The sequence below is a fragment of the Branchiostoma belcheri genome, unplaced genomic scaffold (genome assembly GCF_001625305.1).
Source record: "Branchiostoma belcheri isolate BF01 breed outbred unplaced genomic scaffold, Haploidv18h27 scaffold34, whole genome shotgun sequence".
Classification (NCBI taxonomy): domain Eukaryota; kingdom Metazoa; phylum Chordata; class Leptocardii; order Amphioxiformes; family Branchiostomatidae; genus Branchiostoma; species Branchiostoma belcheri.
In genome coordinates this window covers 2397673-2409088 of record NW_017803954.1, presented here as the reverse complement: position 1 = coordinate 2409088, position 11416 = coordinate 2397673, and the positions used below count along the sequence as shown (strand labels likewise).

General features: G+C 40.6%; 1 protein-coding gene across 1 annotated transcript in view; it reads right to left on the bottom strand.

Moving 5' to 3' along the window:
• Nucleotides 1–7: 7 nt before the first annotated feature.
• The window catches only part of LOC109475588 (alpha-N-acetyl-neuraminyl-2,3-beta-galactosyl-1,3-N-acetyl-galactosaminide alpha-2,6-sialyltransferase-like), a 35397-nt gene continuing 23988 nt past the window's right edge, over nucleotides 8–11416 (bottom strand). Inside the window, exons 4-8 of the mRNA XM_019776287.1 lie at nucleotides 4922–5014; nucleotides 4363–4433; nucleotides 2811–2921; nucleotides 2286–2471; nucleotides 8–1901 (exon numbers count right to left, since the gene is read on the bottom strand). Of these exons, the coding sequence (XP_019631846.1) occupies nucleotides 1898–1901; nucleotides 2286–2471; nucleotides 2811–2921; nucleotides 4363–4433; nucleotides 4922–5014 (465 nt within the window). The 3' untranslated portion in view covers nucleotides 8–1897. The remainder of the gene's footprint in view (nucleotides 1902–2285; nucleotides 2472–2810; nucleotides 2922–4362; nucleotides 4434–4921; nucleotides 5015–11416) is intronic.

Genomic DNA, 11416 nt, shown 5'->3' with positions numbered 1-11416 from the left:
ATGTATCTTATCGTGGTGTATGAAGCTAGTGGGCATTTTTCCAGACTACAAAAGAGCCAGAACATTGTATCATAACCTCTGCTTTGTCAGTCTTGTATCAATCACTTGTTTCAATCAGTGTTTATGTCAATTATAGGCTCTATGGTTATTGGCCATGGCTTTACGAACACAATACATGTCAGTGATTTCTGTGATGACTTCTGGGTGTCATAAAGTCGTAAGTTCTCCAGAAAAAAAATCAGGAAAAAAAATGTAAAACTGCAAATAAAAGGCAATGTATAACTGCACATTCAAGAGGAGCCTCATTGAACAGTAAAAGCAAAATATTCTGGATTTTCTGATATCAACTGATACCTAACATTAGATTCACAATAATTAGACGGAAACATCTGACACTCGTGATATACAAAAAGGCTACAAAATTCAACTGTCACCTGTGCCAGCAGTCATACTAAAAATAATTTCCATATCGCATACATGTACATCATGCACATCAAGCCAAATGGAATAATTATGACAATCATTATTATTGCCGTGGAACAATAAAAAACTTAAAACAATTGAAAACACATCTGCTCTCTTCAATCAGTATATTGCAGCTGTACGTGTACATATGTCATGTAGGTGATCAAACATACAAAATCTCACACATCTACATACTTGGATATTCTCTGTTTCTCTTCAAGCAATTGCTTTTAAATCATTGCTAAAAACACAACTACAAGGTAAAGTAGTAGCTTACTATAACTGCCGTTTGAAAGCAATGTCCCATTTATCCATGGTCATCAGATTTTGACAATTACAAAAGCTAAAACTTGACACATGTGAATGTATTGTCTGCTATATGACCATTGAAACAACAGAACAACCATCTGGAATGTATAAGCACCAATCATGTGTTACACTTTCAGCAGCTTATCTCTGGCTACAAAAACTTCTTCCTTCATGTACATACAGTAGTTACATATTTACAAGATACAAAAAAGGTGCTCAAAATCCAAGTATCTGCAAAGTTCTGTCGATTCGTCTTACAAAAAACAGACCTGATAAAACAGCCTTTTCTACTTCTCTAAATTTCTCAACACTCAATCTTTCTTAGCCACGAACATGTACAAAACAATGAGTTCTTGTAGAAACAGTGACCCTCTCATTACATGTACATCTTGAATCCATGCATACAATCTAAATATCATATTCTTTACACCAAAACTTCTGTTGGCACATCTAAAGAGAAAAATACAAATAAAACCTCTGTCATCAGAAACTGGTTTCTCAAAAAACAGGTAGCCTTGGACTTTTTTTATTCAAACTCTGGGCCTTGCCAAATAACAGAGATTTTATTGTTAAGTTTTCACCGATGTTCCATATGCTTTATACAAACTTATAGGGGTGGGTACCTGCATACTGCACCAGTATGAAAGCCACATTTGTTGAGAAAATGCCGGCAGGTGGTCAGAATGTTCTGGGCGTACTGGTCCACAAAAATAACAATATAAGGACATTTAAGAGCAGATTTAACTTGTATGTATTGCAATATATCTCTGTTCCCTTTCTGCAAATTAGTTGCTTGCGCATTGAAAATAACTACATATCATTCCAATGTACAATTTGAGCATAATTTATAGCACTTACAGTGACTCGTGTCTCGCTCTCCAAAATAAGACATTATTTTCTGTACCCACCCCTACACACTGCATCTCCACCTGGGACTGTCTGACTGGACAAGAAGTCCTCATGCCTTAGGAGGAAGGAGCATTTTCTTGACTTTCTTCCTCCGGGACTTCTCCTTCTGCTGTGGTGCTGACGATGATGACACCTGGCAACAGATAAGTGCGCAGGCCACCAGTCCTACAAGGCACAGCAGTGGAACAACCCAGTAGACAGTCTGCAGTAATTGTCACCTGGGGGAGGGATGCAGAAGCACGCATTATTGGTGATGCCTGAGGGGCAGGCTGGTAGTATATCATGTCAAGTAACAAGAATTCCCTGCAGGAATTTCAGCATAGTCCTCAGTAATGCTGAAGAAGGATTGCTGTTGGTTACAATTGAAGGATTGGTGTATCAGTAACTGTTGTTTGATGTGGAAAAACTGGTTATGTTTAGGTACCAACAGTAGAAGATAGTTCTTGTCAGAATGAATGTGACAGATTAATTATATTATTATTGCAATATTTTCATTTGTGTAATAGTAAGGTAATATATTATTTCAAGATGCAAGAATTTCAGGATATTTTTTAGATATTTGCAGACATTAAAGGGATAAAGGCTAGAAGGATTAAGATTACCTCTGAATGGGTGGCCACTCCGGATGAACAAAGGTGAAGTTGTAGTTCTTGGCCCACCTCCCAAAGATGGTCTTTTCTTGTACAAACTTGTGTTTTGTCTTCCCCCCCTTTCCTGTGTACATGGAACATTCCAGTGCTGACTTGCCATAGTAGTGGTATGGGACATCAGGGACACTCGCATTACGCCTGGAAGGGGGGAAAGCACACCATGTTGTAAAATAATAGTCTGACCTCTGAAAGAGGGAGGGTTTCAAACTAGAGTCTGACACTATTAAAGCTAGTGCTGCTTCATCAAAACAGCAACACGAGGAGGTTCTAGATATAGCAAATATCAAAAGATCTACTAGAGTGCAGGGGTTTTTCAGTCCCAGCTACTACCTCCAGTTTACACCTTATCCAAATCCTTATAAGAAGAACCATAATTGCAAAAAGCCAAGGCTTAATATATGCATTTACAGTTTTGATTTCGATAAGATTGTTTACCAATCCTCCTGATCAGTTTTTGGAAAAGATTTGGATACTTACGTTGCACAGTAGCCATCGTACACCATACCAAATATGGTGGTGGAGTCACAGACCTGCCGCATCAAGGTGAGGGCAAACCAGCCTGTGGACAGGTCCGTCTTACTGCCTCTCCTGTAAACATCAACAAGTCTAGTAAACAAACAGCGACACAGAGAGGATGGTGATAATTTCCCATTATGTCCTACCTGGGCCGCGATTACGTTCGATACGGGTGTTCCGGCCCGTGTGATAACTAGCGGTACGGCCCGGGGGTTCTTTACGCGTACGGCCCGGGCCTTCCAAATGTTCCATAGAACAATTCGAACGTGTTTCGGCCTAACCGCGTGCACCGATTTCGATTTCGAAATTCGAATACAGAATCCGGACGTTGGAATTGATGTTGTCTCATTTTTTGGCTTTAGGGACCAAAATTTTCGCTCATTTCGCATTGAAAGGTGCGTTTTCTTGGGTGGGTATGACATAAATAAAATACAACACGGTGTATTCCGCATCACCCTCGGTCCCAGCCCTCCCGCTGATCAGATCTCCCTCCGGCCTTCGGCCGTCGGGCGATCCGACGCGCGGTCGGGCTGGTACCTCGGGCGATATGGAATACACCGTGTTGTATTCTATATATATATGCACCATGATTTCCTATACACCATACCAATATGCACATGGTCTGGACATGTAATACCTGTAGTGTCCTGTCATGTATCATGTGCCATACCCTATTCCCCACCTCTGGGATAAACATAAAGGCACAAACAATGTACCTTCCATCTACCTACTCAATTAGCTTCATATTACATACTGCTTCATCCACCTGTTATTCTTTATGATAATGGCAATGAAACCTTTCACCTACATACACACCAAGTAAGTTACATGGCAATGCTATTGCTCAACACCACCCCCATGTGCAGATACAATGTCTACATACCATCTCAGATGGCCCTGAGGTTTTAGACATCATTCCTCAATACTGGAAAACTACCAGAATGTACAGGGTAGATTAGATAGTGTCACCACCATACTAGTACATCTGCTTTGAGCTGTTGGGCGTTCCCCTTTGTTGACTGCTTGCTCAGCTGAGTGAGTGTAGTGGTGTAAGTGTAAGTGAATGTGATTTATATTTGACAGATTAATATTCAAAGATTTTTACCCTTCAGTCTTTGTCCAAGTATGACCAGCTAAATTATACGTCTTGATAATATCACTCCCATATGTCTAAAATTTGGACACAGCTCTTCTGCAATAGTCATTGGTTCTGGCAACTCTTGCTGGATTGTTGGTAAATGTTGAATGTGATTTCTTGACAAACCTAATTATTGACAAATATTGCAAAGGATATTATACAGTATACATCAATTAACTGAAGCATGATAGACATGACTGCTGACACTGTGTTTTTTAATATTTATTAGATGTGTGGGCTGCATACATTTCCAAGAAAGCACTGTGCATGCACAGACAAATTTGTTTGAATTCTAGGGTGAACAGCTGTAGTCCCAGACTTTGTTTGTATATAATCCTACAGAAGATGGTATTGATGAGAAGTTGTGTTCCTCACCTGTCCATCCCTGTCTCCTTCTTAAACTCCACATCAACATCCACCATAGCTTTAGACGAAAATTTGTAAAACTGGAGGAGAAATATGACAATGTAATGTTAGTCGCAAAATGATAATCACCAAGATAAAAATCCTTAAGAACAAGACACAGTACTAAGTATCTATCAGGCAATTGAATCTTTGCAATTTCTAATCTAAAAGGTTTGAGAGAATAATGTCACATTCAATGACCAGCTCCTTAACAACATTTTAAGTTAGACAATTTGCTTGATACTCTACTTTGTGATGAGATATATGAGACAAAGTACATCCCAATGAAGATTACACTGTATATCAAACTTAAGGCCTAGCTTCAGATGCTCCTACATCACTGTCTATAAACCATGCTATACATTTATTTTCTGAATGCTTCATTACATGATGTTACGTATAGTAGCATATAGCAGAGCATTTTGGATTTGAAGAATCGCAAGAAATGAAAGTAGTGCACATTGTTTAAACTTATAAAGGTAGATACACGATTAAGTCAAAGAGTAATCATTATGATGATAGAACATACTTCTGTCTTGGGAAACTTTCTGGCCAAGTTTTGAGCCACCTTCAGTACAGGTTTCCCTGGTCCCAGCACCACATCTGGACCCCAAACAACAACCTGCAACAACAGACAATATCACATCAGTCCAACATCAGAATCATCTTAACTGTTTCAACAGGCTAAAGGAGACGTTAGCAAGGATTGTTGCCACATCTTAGGATGATTTGTTGAAGAACCGGCCACACTTAGGGAAAAGAGTAAGGGCCCTTCCTAGTGTGAGTGGATCAAAACAATTCCGGTCTAGATGGGGAAGGGAATGTTCAGACCTCGTCACCTGTTTTTCCCATTGAGTCAATAGTCCTCATTCTCAACGCTTGTCTTGAGCATTGATGTTTCTGACTCAGGGAGAAGAGATGCTGTTCAAGTAAGTGTCTAGAAGTGGTCTCATGGCCTTGCATGGAGAAAATTTGTGAAGAAGAAAGAAATTCATAGAATAGTCTTTCTGCCAGAATCACAAGTTTTCTTAGTTGCATACCGGTGTAATATGCATTTTTCAACGTTTTAAAGCATTCACCAATCAAATGTTATCATAGGATAAGCAATGCTGCATTCAAACATTCTGCCTTCCTATCATTCTGCCAATAAAATGTCCAGGGTGACAGTTACTAGTAGGTATGTTTGGGATGAGTGTTTTGCCATTACAATTTACATGCTGCTGGACAGGTATGGAATACCCAATGTTTAGCTGTCCACAGGGGACAATCCCCTAACACTAGTAACAGAATATGACCAAGGAAATAGCTACTGACTGTCCACAGGAAAACTGGAGCATATTACCGACATTCCTCAGAGACCAATCACATGCTTTGTGCCTTCCAATAAAGACTAGGTCAAATTTTACTAACATTTGATGGGTGAGAGGGGGTCCTTAATCATCCTGGGGACAGTAATCGATAATGTCAGTGACAGCATGACCAGAGGTACAGACAGGTTCAGGTCTAAGGTCATTTTCTTCTCGCAAACATGACTCAAATGTAGCGGTCTCACCCTGTCACCCATCATTCCTAGTGATATATAGATGTTTTGTCCATAACTACTATAATGAGAAAGGTCTTCCCAAATCAGACCAAACTGTCTTGTCTTTTATTGTATTGGATATTGAGGTGCTGACTAATCTTTCTGCAGACAGGGGCTGAATGGCAGAAGCCTACGATTGATGATGGTTAAGTGCAAGGGTCTTGAAGGGGCTGCCTCTCGGCAGGAGGTGGTCATTTGGCTGACCTCGGCACAGCAGTAATTGCCCCAGGTGTGGCCATGACACTACAGGCTGTCTGCCCAATCACAATGGGGCATACCCCTAATCTTTTCAAGAAGGGAGGACCTCAGGGTTCTTGGATATGGCTCCTAGAAGTAGTATGTTCAAAACAACCCTTTTAAAGGGTTGCATCCCTTACCAGTAGGGAACAAGAACTGGAGATTTCATACTTCTGTTTGTGGCCTTCAAGTTCAAAGTGTTTTGGGTTTTGATGTATGTATTGGAATTGTGGAGGAGATCGTATGATCCTGAAATTTAATTGGGTATTATTATTACAGCACTTCAAAGAGTGACCTACAGGCCGATTTGAGCTTCTCATGAATAAAATATGGTTCCTAAATACCTTCAAACTTGACCTTCCTGTCAATCAATTGCCAAAATAATCCCCACCCACCTCTCAAAGCTATTAGGAAAAGGAGGGACACAAAACCACATCTCAGCCACCCAGAACAATACTTCCATGTCTGTAAGTAATAAACTTGGGTTCTAAACTATAACAGCTAAAGCAGGTCTGATTCATCTGCCCAACCCACAATAGAACAGCTGGATCACTAATTCATGACATTACCCTGCACACTTCCAAAGTACCACTATCAGTATTACTTAGTTACTTACTTAGCTTTGAAATTGACTGCAAGAGGAATTCAATTCCAAGATTATCGTGATGATCTGGAGCTGGGCAAGTAATGAAGTGGTCAATGTCAATGAAGGACAAACCACAGACCCTAATGGCAGCTCAAGGTCTCCAGCAAAGAACTACCCGGGTACACGGTCATATTTATTGCAACTGCTGGGCTACATTAGTTATCCCAAGCTAGCCACTTGCAACATCATACTATTACTACATTGTATAATATTAGGTAGTTTTCTAAAGCAGGCCTGGCCTGCTTTAGAAAAAAAACTACCTAGCCGCCTCCCATGTGCAACCATAGCTACAGGCATTTGACATCAGTTGGAAGGACATTTACCAAATCAAGGCAATTACACAAGGTTGACTGTCTCCTGACAGGGGAGAAATTGACAGAGCCTCCGGAGATGAGAGTGAGTTGGCACCTGCACCTGTAAGTAGTCACACTGTCAGCTGTCTGGTGTGGGCTTCTCTATCTATCAGTTTGTACACTCCAAAAACTCAAATACACAAATACAACTGCTTACCCGGTCATTCCAAGTCAAGAAATACCACTACGTGTGTGTGAGTGAGTAGTGTGTATGTGTCTGTGACAAGCCATAGAGCTCCAGCCTTGTTGTGAATAAAGAAAAATGATCTTGATCCAATTTTAGGTTTCTAAGGTAATCTTCCACTTCATAACAGAGAAGACAGATGCTATATGTACTGTATACTGTATTATTAAACAGGTTCACTGTACCAGGGAAATACAATGTAGCTCTTTTTGACAAGTACATGTACAATGAAAATTGGACCACAGTTTTCTGTCCCATCAGATCCTTGGACTGTAACCCTTTTCAGTAGTGTGCATTGTCAGGTGAGTGACAACAGCTGCGATTCAAACTCCCAACCTCTTAGTCCAGAGGCAGGTCACTAACCACTGGATACTATGCAATTATGAGAGCAACAAGAGTTTGACATGATGATTGGAAACTTTAGTGATCCCTCGTGCCTCTACGGCCCTCACCGTCCTGATAAGACAGATAGTCCAATAAACTGTAGCCAGGTTCTACCATGGGAGGTATTCTTCAATTCTGCTTTATTGCCTTGTGTTAAATGGAAGGCCCAAGGCTTTTGTTAGTATGAAATGCTGCCACAAAGGTTCCCAGTTTGTGATGAACTATTTACAGATTCTACTGGTAGGCGAAATCCTGGCTGGTCGACATGATTTTGCTTCAATAGGTGATTTAAATAGGAGCTGAGTTGTTTAAGTATGGTAACTAGAGTAAAATTTGATAATTGTATGCAGCTTTCTGTTGGTGGTCTGTCTACTGAAGACAGAATAACAGCGTGAACAAATTAGGAACTACTTGTCTTATTTCTAAATGGGTCCAAATAAGTATAAATTGGGTATGTCTTAAAGTCACAACCAGTCCTAAATTGTACACCTGGGCAATGACCTTGTGTGATGCCCTGGATATGTTTTCTATGCGAATATGAATATGAGAGATAAAACTTGAAAAAAATGGTAACTTAGTGTGTGTTTTCTATTATTTGTATAGAATATGTATCCAGAGTGTCATACTAGGTCCTTGTTCCAGTATGTACACTACATATTAGACCCTGTTCTGGTCAGTTGTGGCTGATTGTGGTGTTTAGGCACACCAGAATCAATTGAGCTGAAGCTCTGAAGGTGAGGGCTACTTGACGTGTCGACCTTGCACTATTATAGTAAGTGTTTCCAAAACCTGGTGAAACTTTACTACTAATAGAAGCTCCTGTGTTCCATTAAGTGACATGTGCTCATAGTTTCATCCCTGCCACAGGAGACCGAACAGGTAGGCTTCCAGCCGTGAGTCTGTGACATTTACTCTGTGGGACAACTCACCTACTAGATTTTCTTAAAATAGAGTGCTTATCCCAGGTTTAATATCCAGCCACCCTCCCAACATCCAGTCACACCCCCATAAAAACCTGACTAGAGATGCCCGGATGTATAAAATATAGCTGGATATAAAACTGCTGAAAACAAGGCTGGATGACTGGGTGATGAGGTAGTGGTTTCTCCTAAATCATTTAGGAGAAACCATTAGTATTAGTATTACATATTGGTCTTGAGTTATTAGTACTACCAGTAAAATTACCAGTACTACAATGTTTCCGGACCAAGCAATCAGCAACACAAGAAATCGGAGATTTCAGACATCCGGAAGCCCTGGTTGTCGTGAATTTATTGAAACAACCAAGGAGATTGAATGACATACTTTAATCAGAACTAGGACAGGAACTGTTGGAGGGTCACAGGCCTCATGCAATCCTTAGCTTCTTTCCTGAATTCCCATTTCAACCTCTAATTTTCATCACCCTATTTTCTGTGTCTGAACTTTTGACCCGTCCTTCTGCCTGTCAATGTTCCCCACCCATGTGCTGGCAACCTTCGTCCAGGAAAAACGATAGTGCCGTACCCAATGACTGGTTCAGCAGAAATGAAGAGACTGAAATGAGTGGATGGACCACTATTATATTTAATACTGAGGCCATATATTATATAGTCAAGTCAGCCCTCTGATTTATCCACTAAGTCTATAACTAGTAAGAGCTGATACTCAGCATCTATTGTGTAGTTATTGACTAGATCCCTGGAGTTGACTGTGTTGAGCAGCCCCAGCCAGGAGGGTTGCTGTGGTAAGTTGTTGATCCATCACATGCAGTCAGAGGTTACCTGAATGACAATGTGCAGCCATACAGGAGGTCTGCACCTTAACAGTAGATACTTTTCATCAGTCGGGGGTGATAACAGAGATGAAGTCTGGCCGTGCCTGCAATTTGTCAGGATAAACTTGGCCATAAAATATAAAGAAGGTTAATTAGAGCCTTTTTCCCTGCACATTTCTGAGGCAATGTCCTAGCATTACTGCTGATTTTTCCATCATAAAGCATTAGGGCCATGTTATTTCCATCCACGTTCTTCAGTCAGAAACCGGTGGGTCTACTAAGCAGTTATATTACCCTCCCTATATAATCTGTCAGTTCAATTTCCAGCTGTAACTTTGCCAGTGCTGCAGTTAAACCAGATTGCCCATAACAGAGGTTCAAGGTAAATGGCCACAGTTGCAAGGCACAATGCCTTGGGTTTCCAAAACAGTTTTGGGTGCAGCTCAGCTTGTATTCATTGATCAACACCCTCACAGATCACCAGGTTTACCCAGAGACGGATGGTCTGGCCTTTCGGAGATGTACAATGAGCCGATTGGTATTCTTGTCGTCGTGACTCAGTTGCCGAGGTCACCATCTATCAGCCAGGACTCATCCAGCACACATGATGCAATTACCCCGTCCTCCTTCCAAGTTATTGGTTAAGGCCGCAGCAAGTAAATCTTATGGGAGACATCCTCTGTAGACTTCAAATCTAATGTGAGAGCACAAAAATATCTGAAGATGGCAAAATAGAACAAGATGACTAAACTTTCAAAGTGGTGACCTGGTATAAAGAGCAAGAATTGGAAGCTACAAAACAAACATGGGATCACAACCAACAAGTATTTTATCAGACAACAAAACACATAAATGTAAAAGAATTTATTGAGTGACCTGTCCAAATGTTTTGTTGTTCAACCATCTCTCAGTAGTTGGCACCTCTGGTGAAAGAGGGTGTAAGGTGGTCCATGTTTTCCACTAGTCTCCCTTTCCATACATCTGCTTGGAGAGCAGTGTCTGGGTACATATCCTGCCAGAAGGCCTGGTACAGTAACTATAGTATTATCTGAAGAATTGTGGCATAACTAATTAGGGCTTTCTTTGATGTTTTGTACTTCCATCTTTACATTAGTTCAGGTTGCCTTGAAGATTGACCTTGATCTTGAACCCTTTTCTTCTTTTGTCTCCATGGTGACAGTAATGAACCTTTGTTATGGGTATTAGACTGACCAGGCTCTGAAATTCAAGCTGTGAACAGAATTTGTCAGCACAGAAACTAGTACTGTACAGTATACTTCCTTAGTCTGGTTTAAATGTTGCTCCCAAAATAAAACATCTTACGTACCGTCTGTATTATACGCAGAGAGGTTTATATCTTTTAATATATGCAGAGAGGTTTATGTATTTATATTACATCTTCTACCAAGATGGGAATTAGTAAATTACAGCCTACTTACGGAAGGCCTTTCACCTATATCCTTTGTAGCCATAGCTGCCAAGTCTCTTTTGCCCTCTCTGAAATCCTAAGACATTTCCTACCAACTATTAAGAAAAAAGATGCAAGTTGATTGATTTGAACTTTCTGTTCTTTAGGGCATATAATCAGTCAACTAACTGTATCATATTCATACAGTATGTCTATTTTCAGAAGCCATCAAAATTCTTGAGTGCCTTGGTTAATCTCTTACAGTTGCCTTCAGCAATTCAAGGTCTGAACTTACTCCTGGACCCATTGAACCTTATGGCACCATGTCTGCCCCCTCCTAAATACAGTAACAGTCATGGCCGAGTGGCGTGAGCGGAAACAGAATGACACACGGACAAGATATGAATACACTCTGGCAGGGAACACTGGTCCATGGCTGGTAATTTCACGCCACAGCAGAGCTCAGTGCCAGGA